The 19365-nt window shown below is 39.8% G+C and overlaps 1 protein-coding gene across 1 annotated transcript in view; it reads right to left on the reverse strand.

The window, feature by feature from the left end:
* CPED1 (cadherin-like and PC-esterase domain containing 1) overlaps nt 1-19365 on the reverse strand; it is a 147778-nt gene that overhangs the window by 111893 nt on the left and 16520 nt on the right. The window contains 1 exon segment of the mRNA XM_009883673.1: nt 1164-1270. Coding sequence (XP_009881975.1) covers nt 1164-1270 — 107 coding nt within the window.

The raw sequence follows: 19365 nt of genomic DNA on the forward strand, positions 1-19365 counted from the left end.
TATTTCTAGCAAACTGGATCTGCTATAAAAATTTCCCTTTAGTTACACTTAGATAAGGCATCCCATCCCAGGGAACCCCAGTGTACATGCTTCTAGCTCTGGCTTGTGTGGATGTGCAGTGGTTTTTTTTGCATCTGCATGAATTTCATACTTGAACTAAATACCTTCCAAAAGCAGCTCTATTTCTCCCTGTTCCTCAGTTCAGAGTCTATACTTTTGGGTTTTGCCATTCTTATCTGTGCCATTGTACTTGAAATACAAGCCAAGCTTTAGCCATAGTTCCATCACATTTTTCCAAACGAAGCCATCGGTTTAAATCACTTACATATTTTCACCAACAGATCAGGAGCTTATTTAGACATTTGCATATCTAAGTAACCTACACTGTGCTCACAACATACTCAAGTGAAAAAAACCCAACAAACCAGTCCTGAAAATACCAAGAAATATTGGCACCACTGATGCTTTGGACTCTGAGTAAGTAGATTGCAGTGCCAGAACAAGGAACTCCCATGAAGGCCCTGGAGGAGGAGAGTGGCCCAGCTCAGACGTTATCAATTGTAGGAGCACTGTCACAGTCTGGAGAGGTGCCTAAATTATGTTTACAAATGAGCATTAGATGAAACTCGATACTGATATAAGATGTGAAGCCTAAATTAGTCCAGCTATCTTCTGCTGATGCTATTATTCTGAAACATTGCATGCATTGGCTAGTTGTTTCTCCCCATTTCTAATTCTCTTTTGAGCAATGGGGTAAATTGCTTAAATTTCCTTTTGACTTCTGTATACACTTTTGCTGCCTGACGTGCCAGTTGAGGGTAGCCAAGAGTGCAAAAGTTCAGCTAAAGAAGAGAAAAGGAAAACCTGACACTCAGCTGCAAAAATGTTAAGTATTTACACTGAAATACTTACATCCAAAATAACATACTATGTCCAAAAGAGAATTGATCACTGGGTGTGATATAAAGAAGAATGAAACGTTGGTATCTGAAAGGTAGTTCTCAGTAGATAGGAAACTTGAAAAAACTTTTTAATTGCTGTTGAACCATGCTGCTGCAGTATAAAATGAGCATCAGATTATTTTCTTTTTATGAGTGAGTGCTGAAAATTTGGGCTAGCCCTGTCCTGTCATTCCCACAAAGTACAGTACAATAACCTCATACCTTTTGGAATAACTGTAGATGATGCAAGTCATCTATTTGAATGCAGCCAGTACCATCATTTTTTCTGGAAGATAAGCAGATCAAAAGGTCCCAAGGGCTTACACCACCTATCAGGAAAGAAAAAAAAAAAGTGTATTGAGAAAGAAAATACCATCTAATTCCCATTTGAACAAAAAAATACTTAGAGCCAAGTCTTGAGGAACAGCAAACTCTTGGAGCACTAAGTATGTGAACTGCTACAGGTGCCAGTAGGGGAAAAGAGATATTCACTATCACAGTTCAAGCTTTGGAAGTATATTCAAGTATTTCACAGTTGGCACCTCCTGTATACCTACTTACTGATGTCCAGTCCCGTGGTGTCTGATCTGTTCAGCATTCAGAAATGAAAAAATTCGATAACGTGGTGCTGCTTTAATTTGTTCTTTTTTCTGAACTCCTCAACATGAACACTTACAACACACGTCCATGATACGCAGTGTGATCTTCTGAGGTCTTTCATTATTGGTAGTAAATTTTACAGGAAGTAATACTGGTCAGGCTATTGCAAACAGGAGGAATTTCTGGCCTGAATTTTGGTGTAGCGGCTTTCTAAATATTAGACACTAGATTGCAAATATCTAGAACTGGGGTACAAGCGGGAATTAAGTTGCACTGAGCAAGTCGCTAGCTTCTGAGCTAGCTCTGATGCTTCCTTTCTGGGGCAAAGCTGACCTGTGAGACCATGGGATTTTACTATCAGGAAACAAGCAACACCGGAGACAGATATGGCTGCTTGAAGAAGAGACAAAACTAAATTACAGCAATAAAAACACCATTACATGGCATGTGATGTGGTACAGAAATGTCAGTGTAGCTTCAAACGAGCTCGGTCAGCTCCCTGAAGTGGTTATTTGGTTTCTTCCATATACAGCCTTCATAATTGGACTAGTTAGAGATCATGGCATCTCTCAAAAGATTAACAGAATCACTGCATCTGTTGAGGACACCACGAATATGTTCATTAAAGTGTAAACGATTTCAGTGACAGGATGACAATTAGAAATTAAGAACTTCCAAACAGAAAGGGCAGCCAGAGCAGCTGTACAGCATCCAAGGCAGGGTACAGCATTAGGTCAAAGCTCTCTACAGGACACCTATTTCAGTGACTGGTTGGTTGGTTCTTTTTCCCAAGGTTGGAAAGATTAAATGCATTATATTTCATTTTGTGCTATCCATCTGTGATACCTTCCTAATTTTATTAGATTACCCCCTAAATTTGGTTCCACTGACAGCCCACAGAGATATTTATTTTGGCTGATTTTCCTCTCCAAAATGTAATTTTTTCCTATCCCTATCGCCATTGCATATGCCAAGCAGGGTGAAGATTTCTCTTAAGGATATTCAACACTCCATTTACATTAAATACAGTAATGAACTGATTGTGCAGAATGGATCCAAGACTATGAAAGTAACTACCAGCTTTTTAATGTTTATAAGCAGTGCGACAAAGCTGAAGAGTTGAATTTTCAGTTACTCTGCATCCATTACTGTAAAGAATCCTTCAATTTCACATTACCAGAAGCAGTATTATGGTATAAACATAATTAAGGCATGTGAAATTTAGGCAAGACAGATTCACTACATGCTCCTTTGTGAAAGAAGCAAACAAAAACCTGCAGGTAAATAAAAATGGCATCGATAGCAAATGAAACATTAAACAAACGTACAAGCAAATGCTTCATTTTGGTGCAAAAGATGGACAGTGTTAACAACCTACTCGATGACCTCACCAGCTATGTAATTATCAGATAAGCAAGATGTTATGCCTTTGACTAATAAACACCTTTGAATAAATCATTATAATTACATATAAAGCACAATGCCTAGCTGTGTGCAAATTGAAAGGGAGCTAGAGGGAACTCCATTTCTCAGCAGCAGTTCATTTCCTTCCCTTGTTTATTGTTACACATCCTGGCCAGGGATGAACTTGATCCCTGACTCCAAAGGATATGCTGCACTGTGTATCATTTGCCTTTAGGACACAGCAGAGTGATCGATATGAATGTACCGAAGAGAAGGAAAGGAAAAAGGGCCTCAGACCTGGCATATTTCTGAGCCAGTGCCCAGGAAGCAGAACAGTTAACTGCTAGGAACGATTTTTCAGCAGGGGTTGAATGCCTGCCATTATTTGCGTTTTCTATTTAGAGTAATTAGATAGCTAGCCAATTATTTCGGTACAGAACAATCAGAACTGAAACGTGTCTATTTATAGAAAACAGGAGACTTCCTATTAGAAAAACAGTGTACACCTAGTGCTGTCTCTCGGATTCAGGCCGACAGAGCAGTCTGACTTCCATTTAAATGCGTCAATACATCCCTTATCAACTACACCTGAAAAAAATGTTCTTGGAAAACAGAAACAAAACATCCATGTGTTACAATAGTTATTTTGTTTTGGAACAGACTCCTCTGTGAATAGATACAGTCTGGAAATCACCCGTGTCATTCCTCTCACAGTTTAACTTCTTGTGGAGTATGAACATCTATGATCATGAGACCACGCACCTGTCTCCCTTCTGCAAATCTGGTAATTATAAAACTATATCTCAGTGAAAAGGTGCTAGTGTTATTAGTATTCCCATAACACCACGTGGCCCAGGCAAAGGATCCTAAGCTGTCAGGCACTGGATTTTAACACAGAAGATCCCTTTCACAGAAATTATGTCTAAAGCAAAGCAAGATACAATGTGCAAGCTAAACCAGCCCAAAATAAAAGAGAAAGGAAGCACAAAAGTGATAGTAATAACATAAGTCGTCTGCATGGAAAAACATGTGTTTCAAAATGGTTTTAGAGATGTTTAATGAAGAAACATTAATAATGTCCATATTATTCCATCTTCAATGTACACACTGTTTTGCTGGTTTGCTGAAGACTTCACACCAGAAGTGTCTTTGACAGGACATTTACAGTAGAAGGTTAAAATGGATACTTCATATATGAATGATTTAACTACTTGCAATATGCATGAAGTTTTTTCCAAATAAAGGGCTTTGTCTACAGTCACTGAAATCTTGTTTGCCTTATTGAGCAAACCCGTGGAGCTCAGCATGCAGGAGCAGTAGGCCAGTTAAACAGTATGAAGTCCCACCTCATGGAGATGGTCTCTACTGCTTTATAGTACTTTGCGTTTGCAGTGGACAAGCAGGAGAGCAGGAACTTCTTAAGATAAGAATATACAATTGTCTGTTCATCCCCTCTGAGCATCTTTTCAAACCAAGATTTTGAATTCAGCCTGTTAGTTAAGGCCTTGCCTACACAAGGAATGTTCATTTGCAGAATTACATCTTATTATGCAGGCAAAGTGAGTTTAATGAAGATATGGATTATGCTGGCAGCATGATGCTTTTATTCACATGTCTTTTAGGCCAGCTCTTTTCCCCTCTTCTCCTCCAGTCTTTGTAGCCCCGTCTTGCAGTCCCATCTTAAAAAAGTGTTTGTGTACCTGAGGTGTTTATCTCACGTTTACCTGAGAATATCAGCCTGAGTTGCTAATCCAAGCACCAGTAGTACAGCATACTTTGATTCCAATCTGCTGTGACCACCTTTAATTACTCTCATTCTGAATGAGGCAAAGTACATGCCATACAATTTAGAGGACAATAAGTTTCAACTGAAAATTGATATAGTGTACAAATTATAATTTTCAACAAGATACCACTGTTTTCATTGGCTTTGACTCTGACTTGCTAATTGGAATAATTAAAATGGTTAATGTGGAAAAATAAAAGATAATCTACGGAGAAAAGCAAACGTTTTTTAGCAACAGTGGAAACAGCAATGCAGGCACCAATAAAAACATTTTACTTTTCATATAAAAATATTCTGCAGAGAGTTTTTGTATTCTGATACAGATCAAAGATAACAGAAACAAAATGAGAACTGTAGAATTTAGCAGTGTTTCAAGCTTACAGCATATACATTTTATAGTTGAACTTCAAGAATTTCTGAAGGTGATTTCTAAATTGATGTCATCTTATTCCTACCTTTGAAATCCTCCCCATAAGCTATGGAATTGAAGGCTGGATTTTGCAGGAAGACTGTTAGATGCATGCAGCTCCATAGAATTTTTAACCTCTTGTGTATACACAGAAAAATATTATTTGATTTAACCAAATGAGTAAGTTTCATCTCAATACCAGAGCTTGAAATTTCATTTTTCAGCGTTAAGGTCCCCATCCTGAATTTTGAAATGAAAGAACTTTGAAAGTCAAATACAATTTTCATCTTTTATGCTCATCTTTCTGTACTTCATTCATTCTGGGAAATGAAAAGGCTGGTCAGCTTTATTTTTATTTTAATTTCTAGTCAATTTGCAATTTTTCACTTGCTTGCACCCTAAAAATAAACAATTTACAAGCACTAGAGGATAAGAAGATGACAAGAAATAGCCAACATTTGTTTGTCAAGAACACGACATGTAAAACTAGTCTATTTTTTATCTGACAGAGTGACTGATTTAATGAATAAAGGGGAAATACTAGCAATGAAACAGTCTGACTTTAGTAAGTGTTTAGACACTTCTTCCACATAAGATACCTATCAGGTGAGGCACAGCAATCTGAAAGAATGAAATCTACACCATCAAAGTGGACTTTTTTTGGAGCAGAATCTCAAAAAAACCCACTGTACATTCAGTTCTGTTGAAGTTTTTCATTAACAAATTGAATGACAGAATAGCAAATGCATTTACAAATAACAAATGACACCAATTTGAGAAGTATAAGCACTTTGGAAGTCATGATCAGAATTCAAAAGAATTTTTACATATGGTCCAAATTCAACCTGAGGAAATTTAAAACCAGTTCAAGGTGCTGTAATTCAGAAGGATAAATCAGATGGACAGATACAATTGGCCAGAGAGCAGTACGGCAGAAAAGGACCAGATTCAGAAATTGTGTATGGCTTAACAATATAATACTGTTGCCAAAAAAAAAAAAAAACAAATAGTTTTAAAATGTTGGCAAAGATCTATGGGAACTGAAGGACCTGAATCCCCGCCTTTAGAATTGCAGTTTGAAATTATTCTATGTCACATGGAATTCTAAATAATAGGGGTTATTTCATTATAATCATAACCCTACAGACTGTAACCAAACCTGATGAGGAGTGTTATATACAAGGAACAGGGTAATGCTGCTGCTGCAGTTGTGGTTGGTCATACCTCACCTGTAACAGTTTCCCAGTTTTGGAAAACATGGTTTCGTAGAGGGTTACAAGAAGAAGGTGGGTTTTGGAAGACCTTGTGCTGGGTCGGACTGGGACGGAGTTAATCCTCTCCCTCGCAGCTCGCACAGCACTGCCTTTTTGATTTGGTACCAAATCAGTGTTTATAACGCACCAATGTTTTAGCTGTTGCTGAACAGTGCTTGCACAGTGTCAACGCCTCCTCTGTGTCTCACTGTGACCTTCAGCGAGTCGGCTGGGGTAGGCAAGAGGCTGGGAAGGGACACAGCCGGGACAGCTGACCCCAACTGGCCAAAGGGGTATTCCAGACCATAGGATGGCATACTCAGCAATAACAGCTGGGAAAGAAGGAGGAAGGGGGGATGTTCAGAGTGATGGCGTTTGTCTTCCCAAGTAACCATTACGTGTGATGGAGTCCTGCTGTCTTGGAGATGGCTGAAAGCCTGCCTGCCCATGGGAAGTAGTGAATGAATTCCTTATTTTGCTTTGCTTGTGTGCACAGATTTTGCTTTACCTATTAAACTGTTTTTATCTCAACCCACAAGTTTTCTCACTTTTACCCTTCCGATTCTCTCCCCCATCCCACTGGGGAGCAGTGAGTGAGCAGCTGTGTGGTGCTTAGCTGCTGGCTGGGATTAAACCACACCACCATAGGATAAATTTTCACCCATCGAAAATCAATTGTCTTCTTTAATCACTGGAGGCAAGATACAAAGCAAACATTTTAATTTGCAGCAAAGATTATATAAAGAAAAGTTTCTAACCACAAGGATGAAGTACTGGAATACATCACTTTAAGGAAGGTACAGAACTCCTGCCAAGGGAGATACTGAGATTTGTACATAATGTTTTTTTAAAAAGAATTCCCCAAAGCTCCACTTGAAACATATTTCTAGGTACCTCTGAGCTGCATGAAGAGAAGATTTTCAGGAGAAAGTATTGTTTAGGTACTGACACATTAAACTGTAATTAAAAATGCTTTGCATGGTGAAATCCTGATCTGTGAAAAAAAAAAGAAATACGATGAATGTAACTTTTAGCTTCTTGAATCATGTGTCTACATAGCCTACAGGGAAGAAAACAAAAAAAGTCTAACTCCTGTGCTCCTGCAGGGTAATGGAGTGAGCACAGACCGTACCTAGTTTGATGAGGAGGCACATGTTTATGGAAGTAGCTGCTTGTGCACAAATCCAACTTTAAGCAAGAGAGGAGTATGTTTTACAAAGCAGGCTTCACCCCTGCAATGCAGTCAATTTATAGGAGCCAACAGTTCTCTAGTAAAAAGTTTAGAGTGGAAGAACTACCAGATGACCGAAAGACAAAATACTGCTTCACTACCTGGCTCCAGACTCTGGGCTGGATTTTATGCCCCTCAGCATCTCAGAGGGCAGCAGCATCAGCCAGGCTGTGTGATGTGCTTTGGGGACGTGGGAATTCCACACCTCTGAAGATCTGAGCTTCACTGATAATGCTCCTGGGAAAAACACCCTTTGAAGCCTATTTCTGGTTGTGGCAGCTTGGCTGTCTTACTTGTGCAAAGTTCAGAATGCTGCTTGTTGGATTGAATGCTTTCTCTTTGCTAATGATATGGCCTTTCACAAGTTTTTGATATCACCATTTCATTTGTAGGGCTTTCCCTAAAGGAATGCATAACTAGGTGTGCAGGAGTTTTCCCCTTAAAGAAGTAGTTATTGGAAGTATTTTAATTTTTCTTTTGGCATGGCTCTTGATTATCCTGAGCTATCACCAATTTGAACTCACTGTGACAACACGGAAGAAATGATCACTCTGCTGAAAGAAGAGTTTAGGAAAAGACGGCAAGTTTTGTGGTATTTTCTGAGCTATACTGGAAAGCAGCTGTTCACCTGTCCATGTGCAAACCTTTCTCTGTTTCACACAGCGTGATCCATGCTACTTGTTGAGACTGACTGTACTCTGCCGTAACACGCAGTCCAGTCCAGTAACCACCTGCTTAACTAAACAAATTAGGCTGAAATCTTTTGGCACATGAATTGCAGTGTAGCGTTATAAGTGTAAAAAAAACCCCACCCTATGTATGAGGCTGAGATTGTTGGACGCAGTCAATTCATTCACAAAATACTTTGTACAGTTGCTGTATGGCTGCCAGGGAAATGCTGCAGGAATCCTGAGGACAGTCACTATTCACTCCCCTTGAGGATGATCAGGGTTTTATTTTGGCTCAGCTACCCCCTAACTAAAAGGATCTGAAGTGCCAAGGGAAGCATTCTTTGCGGAGAAAAGTCTGGCATGAACCAAGTGGAACCAGTCTAATTCCAAGGGCAGCTCATCCCTCCCTCGACAGCTTAGCACAAAACATTGCCCTGTGCTCAAGAATTAATTCACAGTCACACCTGAGTTCAACATTTGGGGAGTGAAATAGCCATTTGAAGTCCTGTCACAGTGCTTCACCCATAAAGACAGGGTAATGCTTGACTATTCTGTATCTCTTCTGCAAATACTGTGATGAGCTGTTATGTGTAACTACAAATGGGGGAGGAGCATTGCTTCCACTCTTGTCTGGAAAAAAAAAAAAAAAAGAGAGAGAGCTATTCTATTACTGTTTCCTTACATCAGGAGGGCCAGGCTGCATAAGACCTACCTACCAAGTCAGCCAGTTACTGTCTCCCTTACTGGAGTAATTGATAATAGAAGGCAGATTACTTTCTCTAAAAGAAGCAAAAGAAATCAATTGTAGGCATAAATACAAGGATGGAGAAGAGACAGGACAATCCTTTCTCCATTTATATCACATTCAGACATGCAATAGATTAACAATCCTTTCTTCAATCAACACATTACCCTACTATAAGATACAACCACGAAAGAATTTGCAGACATGCAGCAAATGACTTAAAGTGGTGTTTTTCAATTTGCAGATAACTGTCTGTAATACAACAAAAGGTAGTGCACACAAAATGTGCAGTATTATTAAGCTATATCCATATCTTTTTCTGTGCAACCAAAGAATGAGCAGAATACTGGAAATAAAAGTAACTAAAGTAGATACAAAAATTATATTAGTCTGACATGAGGAAAAGAGTACTGCAGTATGTAAGACAAGTACATTAGAGGGTTTGTAGTTTATCCGGGAGAGACTGTGTCAGGCTAAGAATAATTCTCCACTGAGTTGTATTACACATTGTAACTCTAATAACCTATAGTTTTTATCATGGCATAACCTGTCAGCTTAAGCTATGAAAATATGCTGTCAAAGTACTTTCTGAGCTACAGTAGGGTGCAATAGCAAACAAAAGGAAAATATGTAGTCCTGACCCAATGGCAAACACATCAGGGCAATTCAAACACTTAAGCCTGTTATTCTACTTCTGTGCTTACACACTGTGCTTTGGGTGAATATTCAGATTACTCTGGTATGCTCTCCACATATGGGTACTTTCTACATAGCAAGCCTCAGTGAAACCAAAAGCATCTAGTAATCCAATATGGTATGCTCTACCTTTATGCAAGCTAAAAAGGTTTACATCCCTAGTTGCTCCCAAATGCTGGAATTCTTACTCTATATGTATTTAATACACCAGGTACGCTACCACCATCAAAGCTCCTAGATATGTTTCTCACTCACACAGGAAAGCATTGTAAGACTGAGGTGGATGTACCAAGTACTTCCTCTGGGATGGAAGCACTTGGTACCCCGTTAAAGCACATATCTGTCACAGATCTGCCAAAGCTCAGCTAATCCATCTGTGTAGGTACTTCCTTACCTGCTGTGAAGGTGGAGAAAGAAACTGTCTGACACAAAAGCCAGATTGGGAGATACTAGGAACAGGCTACTGATGGTAGACTGGGATGAAGAACCAGGTGAAAACTGGAAAGAGAGGATATGCATGTGGGGAGGAGAGTCATGCAGTTGAGACAGGTAGGGATCAGACAAAACTCATGGGGAGGGCAGCTCTATAGCTAAGGAAGTCATTCTCCATATACTCCATCTGTCATAGGCACTGGAAAATTTGTATTGATGTCCCTGTCCTGGTAACAGGGTTTGGGGCTGAGCATGAGAGGTGACAGTGCGCCATATTACTAGATTTTCACCCGTGCATCCTGCTGGGGGAGGAAAACCCCACTGCTTCAAGCGATGAGGAAGAAGGCACTCAGGTCTCCACGCCTCAGCTCCACTCTGCTCTGTGCCAAGGAAGAAGACTGCCTGACACAATTGCCTTTGGACAACCCCCACTGCTATGTGATCCAAGTTATTCGAACTGATAACTCTTGGGACTATATCCAGGAAGGAAATTTATATCCCTGTTCTGTGCACCCTGAGGCAAAGTCATGTGAAAAAGCGGCATGCAGTCATGAAGTGGAAGGATGTATCATGAGTGAGTGAGTCAAATCAAAGCTGAAAAGAGTGCATGTCACAGCTTTTGAGTACCTAACTGTGGGCTGCTTGTGTGCATATATGCCCACCCTGGTCTGATATTCACAAGCTTCTTCAGGATCTCCCACTGTTTATTATAAAGTTATTTTATTTAAACTTCAGATACCATAAAGAAAAGTAGCAGTTTAAATATGTGAGGTAGATACCTCTGTCACTCAAAGAGCAGAGTGGCAAAAGAATCATAGAATCATAGAATGGTTTTGGTTGGAAGGGACCTTGAAGATCATCGAGTTCCAACCCCCCTGCCATAAGGGAAACAAACACGTGCGACAATGAAGAACACACTGGGGACAGGAAAATTCCTCTTGGCTGGATACAGACATGTAAGATGAAAAACCAACAGAGTCAGTTGATGCAAAATAACCAGGATTCAAATATTCTATTACAGAAACTTTTTTTTTTTTTTACAGAAACACACACAAAGGAGCACAGAGGGATGATGCTGGGTTGGGAGGAGACCCCAGTAACCCTGTCAGAGAGACACAAGGCCCTGCCCTGGTCCTCCCGAGCTCAGCCCCAGTGTTCATCACAATGAGTAAACAGGAGCCCCAAAGCATGTTGTGGACCCAAGGAGGGGAGGAAGCACATTGCCTAAGGGTTTGGGACCAATTATGAAGTGCATGGTAAGAGCATTTCCCGATTGCTTATTATTGGCTGTTAAGTGGAGGAACCAAAGGTGGGGAAAAGGGGGTATCAAGGTGGTTTGAAGAGGAAGAAGCATGGGAAAAAGAGGACTAAAGGTATAAAAAGGGCTTGCCACCTCTAAGCAGTGGGCTGGTTGCCACTCTTGGCTGGACATGTCCTGTACCTGGTCAGGGCAGTCTGTCCTGCCCTCTTATTAAACTCCATTGCCAACTCTTTTCCTGTGGGACTTTCTCACATGTGCATATGTACGTGTGTGTGTGTGTGTGTCTGGGGCTCAAAGTGCAGCCCCTGGAGGGGGACCAGGGCTCAGGGGTCCATGTGTCCATGATGGCAGCAGCTGGAGCAGGTGTATGAGTGCATATGTGAGCACTGGCGAATGGATGAGGCCGTGGGTGCTGTTCGTGTTTGTGTGAGTGTTGAGGGTGTTGACCTGTGTGGCCGGCTGTGTGTGTATGTTTGTGGTGTATAGGTGTGTGCGTGAGCCGGCTGGAAGCACACGCTCAGCTTTGCTGCTGGTTGGATGTGGGGGTGCAGATCTGCATCAGCCTCACCTCTGTTAGGCTGCCAGATTTGGCAATCTCTAACTTGGATGAGTGTGTTCATAGGAGCTACAACAAAAACGAGAGGTATTGAGGCATCTTACCCACTGCCGCCAAGTCTGCTGATCCTGCTACTCCTACAAGGAAGAGCTTGGGTGTTTAGAGAGGCATATGCAACAAATGGAAAGAGCTGGAGGCTGGAAAGAAGATTCAATGGGCGATTCAATGGGAAAGTAGAGTCTGGGGAGGAGTTCTGCCCAAGGAAACCCAACCGCCAGCTTGAGTATACTTTCCAACCTGCTCTTCACCCCAACATTTCTACCACTCCCACTCCTTGCAACAGGACATGAGGAACCTGAGCTGAGAAGCCCTCTGAATGATGGCACTAATGAGAACTCATAATTGACTTTAAAGGGTAGAAATTGTGCTACAGCTGAGAAAACAACCTCTTCCCTTCTATGGATATAGAGGAGCCTCAGGATAAGCAGCTGAGTAGATGGGTTTACTTGTCTTAATGTCCTGTCTCATTCTAATTACAGTGAATTAGGATAACAGTTACAATGTTAAAAATATGGTGTTTGATCACCTATGCAAGAAACAAAACCACATATTTTAAAGTCCAAATGGCAGCCCTTTATCACTGCATTTACAGCAGTCGGGCATCCTATGAACCCTAATTAATGTGTCAGATTCCTTAATACCCAAGAGGCAGGAAACAATCAGCATACCGAAAAAGAGAAGCTTCGGAATAGAGGCAATGGCTAAACTAAACAGTGTCCATACACAGGCTCAACCACTGGCCTGCAATCATCCACTGTGTTTGTTTTCTTCTCCCTGGGTGGCCATGCAATGCCCCAAGAGACAGCTCAAGCCAGTGACAGTTCCTAAAACTCAGTGAAGAGCAGGCCACCCTCAGTTAGGGGAAAAGAGTTTAGATCCATGGACATGAGCCATACTGCGTCGCTTGTTCTCAGGACTAGGGAATTGACCCATTTCATTTATGAGTTAGACAAAACCACAGAAGATCGTGATGTAATAATTAAGTCATGATTAATATAAGGGATATTTCCAGCTGTACCCCACAGATTCTGTTTTCTATGCAGCACCCTACGCTGCCTTTCAACTCTATTCACCTGGCATGCCATGGGGTAGTGAAAGTCTGTGATACAGACATCACCATGACTACCATGTAGAGCATCCATGGAACATGGACTCGAAAGTAGAAGTTAAAATTCTCTCTCTAAACATTTTAAAGAAATGTAGGGTCAAACCTCTTACTTTTGAAAGTCCGCAGACATCCTCACATTCTTAGAATTGCAAAAAATGTGTACTGTAACGTCTGGGATGTAAATCAGACGTGTCATAAAGCTGGGTAGAGAAGAAAAAATCTGCTGCTTTCTCCTACCTCACACATCATCCTTTCATAAAGAGGGCAGCCTAACTAGTCTACAGGTACCTTCTGTGCTAGTACTTTCTTGAACCCTTCTTTCTTTCTATTCTTAGACCTTTCTCCAAATGTCCTCTAACCTTTTTTCTAAAGCAGCAGCACTTCATTCCAAGTGAAAATGGGGTTAACATGTGCCAAAATCTATATATTTAAAGTCCTTGTCTTCAGCCTACTCTTTATAAAATATTACCTCAATTATTTTTTGTTGAAGACTGACTTGTAGGCAGGCTCCAGTGATACTTACAACCACAGTCTCACTGTGGTTGTGAAAACTGGAGGGAGGGCTTTTTTTTTTTTGAGAGAGGGAGTTGTTGAAGCCAGATGGAAAAAAAAAATAAATTAAATGCTTAATTCCCATTTAGACAGACAAATAATTCTTGCTTTGGTCCAAAATATCTAGGTCTTGTTCTTATTTTGTTTATCAGCCTGTTTAACAAAGTACTTTGGTATGCTGATAGGTTTTCTATTTTAACTCTCGTAAAACACTAAAAAATGAATTGTAGCAAACAGTGGTTTCCTTCCAAATAAAGAAAAAATGTTGTCTTGTTTTACCATTTTATACAAAAGGTCCTTTTTAAAAAAACTGATCAATTGAGCTGTATTCTGCCACATCTAAAATAACTGTGGTTCTGCCACATTCATCTTGCATTTCACAATGAAGAAGAAAACTCAGTATATTCTATGTAAATACACAGTTTTAGTAGCTGCTATAAATTAAAAATGAAACTCCTTTTTATAGCTAAATATTTATTTTGGAAAGCATTACCACAAATGTCAGAAGCAAAGTCATTACAACAATGAGCTTGTTATAGAAACACTTTATGCCTTGAATCATTTGTTTCAATCTTTCCAAAATGCATACCACTCAGCTCTTCTGTCCTGCCCTCTGTCTGAATACATTTTACTTATGTGAGGCACCACTGAGGAAAAATATTAAGACTATATGTTTTTAATCTTGCTACCAATTAAGGTTGCTCAAGTCCTATTCCTTTGTTACTTTTTAATCCAAATCCATTCTATATTTTGCCCTTCTGTTGTGAAAAATGGACATTGTTTTGTAAGGAAACACACCTGCAAAAAATGATAGAAATTAATTATCTGTGGGTTCTTTCCTTTCTAATCAAGTAATAGTTTTCTGTATGAAGTAATATTTTTTTTCAGAAATCTGAAAGCTCTCATGACCAACTTGAAACTGAGAGATAGTTAGTTTTGATTTCTGAGTATGTCAGAGAAGCTTCCTTTCTCTTCAACATCTGTGCAAACTAGGATTACCTCCAAATGGACAATCTCAGGGGCCAAATAAAAGAATATCCAATATTACATTGAAAAATCAACTCTGAGGGAGTATAATGAACATCAGAAGGGTAGAATAATCATTCCCTTCATGAAGGAAAGGTTCCCATTTGATCTAAAATAAGCCAGTGTAACAACAATATGGTGCATGAAATTTTCAGAAACACCTTCTAACCTGTGGGTGGGTACTGCACTTTTGATGTCTCAAGCATTTTTGGGATGCAACATTCAAAAGCGCTGTCAGCTGAAAGTGCATGCAGCTGGAGAAAGTCGGAATCTGAACCTAGGAATGGAGTGGGCTGGCTGCAAATTACAATGAAGGCCCACACAGCGTAGAAGCTTTTTGCTCTCTGAACCACTAAAAGTCATGGTTGCTAAAGTAAAAAATAAAAATTAAAATAAAAAAAAAATGGCTTGGTTTCAGTGGTATATAATGCGTCTACCTTAAATGGGAGTACAACAATGAAAGACACCACATTTCTCAGCTGACCAGGGCTCAGAGCCAGGGAGTGCATCAAAAAGGACAGCAGCCAAAACACTGGGCAACACTAATGCAACAATCCCTTAGAGAGAGTGCTCTGACAGGACGGCTACAGGCTTCTGGCTAGACTTACTGTCATTGTCCTAGCACCTATATTAGTAGACAATCATCTGACATTTAGGACCAGAGTCTCTTTTCTTAAAGGAAAGCATTTTAAAAATACTTGAATAAAAAATTATCTGCTGTTACCTTTATACTTACACCTTAAGCTCTTGTAGTTCTTTAATTTCAGTGGACTAGCACGTTGTTGCTTTCCTTTGGCTGATGTGTGTATCTGCCTGGACACTGGTGTTTTTCAGATTCTATTAACATGACATAATCTATTCCAGCAAAGGTTTAATTTCTCCCTGTGTAATCACTGTGTAATATTTTAGTTATTGTAAGTTCTAAGTCAGCCCAATAACAATCAGTCTCCACTGGACTGGATGTTCTGTTTATATGACTAAATAGAACATTCAAAGAAAAGTATGTTTGGTAACTTTATGACTAAATGCTGTATTTTGGTTCTAACTTGACAAAGTTCAATGCCCTTATACATTTGTTATGAACAAATAAAGAACTTCCCTTTCTCAAGGAAAAGAGAGCATTTGAAATGGGTTTTAGTACAATTCTACAGAGGGTTTTGTTTAGTGGTACAAAGAAATAGTTTGTGTGCTCTTCTGCTAGAAAACATGAATACATTCTGCTAATAATTAGGAAGGAGAATACATATTGTTCAGAAAAATATATGATGCATTTAGATTTTCGAACAACAAACCACAGCATCACATTAGAGAACAGCATTTATTTGGGTATGTCAGAAACTGATCTGTCTTGTCCTGAGACCAATGATGCCTATGGCATGACATTAGGCATCCACTTTCAACTAGTTGGCAAATAGCCATGCTCAATTGCTAAAAGCAAAATTTACAAGTGATCAAGATAGTGTATGTTTCTGGTACACATTTGCTTCCTAAAACTATATGAACTTTAATTTTAAGGAAGCAGAACAAACTTAACAAACATTAAGTATGCTTATAACTCAGTGTGCTCTGAGGATCATGTTTCTACCTATTCAGCTTGTTTAGGAAGCTTCTTTCTTAGCAACATACTAAAAGAATGGTTCTGAAATGTATGTTTTGCTTGTCAAAACTTTGCCCAGGACTCGCATGACATATTTTGCATTAGGAAACCAACCAGTTTTGTATACTGTCAGCCATATATTTGTACCAACAGTTAACCAAAAAGATTTTTGGAAGAGAAGTTACATCTTGCTAGATTTGAATATATATGTGTATTTGTATAGTAACCCACAAAATACTTCTGTGGCTAGCCTCACCATTATTATTGTGCACAATATTTTAAATTACTTACTCGTGATAGAATGATCTTGTGCTTTTGCTGGCATGCTAGGATCTCCAGTCCTGCTTATTTAACCTTACCTCCACAGGGTTGTTTACACTTTCAGAACCTGATTTCAATTTACTTTAATTTTCTCAGAGACTTTTGTATTTATAAAAGCTGAGCATCTAGTGACCTCTCTATTCCTGACATTTCCTTTACTCTCCACCATGAAAAAGAACAAAAACCCCAGTGTCCCATTTCTGTTCCAAAAAAACTAAACTGCTTCCTTCAGTGGGTTGGTCCTTGTAATTGAAAATGGCAACCAGATGTTTACAGAACACACCAGCAATTTTCCTTGAGGCCTTTAGTCTTTATAATTGTTTGCTAAAGTTAGTTGGCTTTCATGGAAACTTGTCTGAGGCCATAACAAACAGCAAGTAGGGTCTCCTCCTAACTGTACTCTGGACAATTAAAAATAAAAAAATGAAATAAAAGTAAAGTTAGAACTAGTGCTACCTACTCCTGTCAAGGCATTTCAAACTCAATAGAAAACCACTCACTAAGGGAGGAGATTCGGTTCTCTTAGTACTGATTTTTACATGCTGTCTCATGTCTCTCTGAAAACCATCCCTATTTCAGAGTATGTTATTTGCCCTCTCAGACTTCAGCTGGCCGTACTCAAAGCACCAGTGCTTTTGTGTTCCCTTCCCTTTTCCCTACTCCTGTCAGAAATATATTCTCATAGATTTGGGTTTTCTGAGAATATTTTGCATTTTAAGAAGATTGTGTAAACTACATATTGCTTGTTCCTCAGTTAGAGCCCCGAGTTACCACAGCTGATTCATACCTTAAATCTCTCCACCTGCTCTAGAAATCGCTGTTTTCACTCTTCAGCTCCTTGCCTGCCTCATTTTCTCAAGGCTAGTTATAGACTTCAAGTACTCTATGAGTTCACCTTGTTACCCCACAAGGGGACACATTCACCCAATAAAATCTCTTACCTAATATCGCAAGGCCTCTAAGTGAATGCTCCACAGCTCCAGTGGATCCATTTGATTCCTTTACTAGCCTAACCCCCAAAACAGCTTTCCTAATATCTAACATAACTTTGTTGTTGTTGTAGTAGTACTTCATGTCCTATTTATCATAGCATGAAGAACAGATTATTCTTTTTTCCTTGGCAGCAGACTTTTTTAATATTTTACATTAACAAGTACCTCTCTTCCCCTGGTCATACTAGTCTTCACACCCATTGAAGAAAGGGCATCACTGTGTCCTCTTGTCTTTACCACGTCCTCTAATTCTCACTGCTTTAGCTGATATAGTATATCTTGGAAAATGAAAAGCGAATGTCTGACAGTCACCAGACACGGCCCTGGGGGCCTCCAAAACCCACGGCTGTAGTTTATTCTCTAGGCTAATTAGCAGCCCTGAGGAAACTATTACTGGCTGCACTTACAAAGTAGCACTTTTGCAAGTTCCTACCTTGCTGCCGGCCAGATGGCAGCAATTAAGCTGATTCTTTTGCTGATTTAGCCTCTGGTGAAAAGTATGAAAAGTACTAGAGGTGATACAATATGCTAAAGGAATAACATGAAGATATACAGCAAGGAGCATGCATTTCATCCTACTTCTGACAGTGATTCATATGGTTTCTATCCTCGTTTCTCCATTTCGAACTCTGGTGCAGCAGCATTTCTCCGCCTCCTAGTCCTACTGTGAACAGAAGTGAACAGACACAGACATGTTCTTCCCACAGAAAAATGTACATTTTCTTTAAAGCACAATTTTTCCACAGGATACGCAACAAACCAAAATGAAAAATTGACAAAGACTGACTTGGAAAATTGCCTTGGGGGAGAATCAATGCAGAATTTTCTTTCATCTGTCCCCAACGGCTTCTTCAGTCATGCACCATCCAGAGAGAGACAGAAACCTGCAGCTAGCATCACTCCATGTCTGCTGAACACCTGTGCTTGCTCCTGCAGGCTCACCCTTCCTGACATCCCCCAAGCAGCAGCTTTTATAGGGAGCAACTGCTGGGTACAAGGAAGCAACAGAGGACTCTGTAGAGAGCCAAGGAGGGCGGCAACAGAGGTCATATCTGCCATAACAATACAACAATTCTCAAATCAGCATTTTACAGCAAAATGAATTATGTCTGAATGTATTCAGGTTGCTTTAACAATGAGGGGTTATCGACTCCTTGCTGTAATACCTAAGTAATGCTATGAAATGCCACCTTAAATGCCAGATGGATCTCTTGACCCCAGTACATAAAGAGAAGGGCCAAGATTCGCTCAGATATGTTCCCATGGGTCTGTTGTCTCACTCATCCCTTCCTGTTCTTGAAGCAGCTCCACCCAAGCACTGCTCCCACATCTGCGAAAAGCCAGATCATCCTCATAGTTAGTTGTTGGAACCAGGGCTTAATTTACACAGCCAAGTACTTAAAACACTGCCTGCTCTTAAAATGGCAGAAAACAGAACAGAATTCAGTGCATATTGACAAAGTCAGCAAAGAGGAAATAACTTCAGATCTAATATTCTTTATAATATATGTACATTTAAGGATATATATAGTATGTGATCTCCACTTAACAATCTCAGGTGAATGAATAGGACATAAAGCTGGTACTGGTTTCAGTGGAAATAAATATCAAGACTTAATTGGCCCTAGAGGTAAATATCAACCAAAGCTAAGATGGGTTCAATACTTATCTTATGGAATAACAAATCACAAAAAAACCCACCCCAAATCAATATATGTACTGTA

Source organism: Charadrius vociferus, unplaced genomic scaffold (genome assembly GCF_000708025.1).
Source record: "Charadrius vociferus isolate BGI_N301 unplaced genomic scaffold, ASM70802v2 scaffold43, whole genome shotgun sequence".
NCBI classification, from domain to species: domain Eukaryota; kingdom Metazoa; phylum Chordata; class Aves; order Charadriiformes; family Charadriidae; genus Charadrius; species Charadrius vociferus.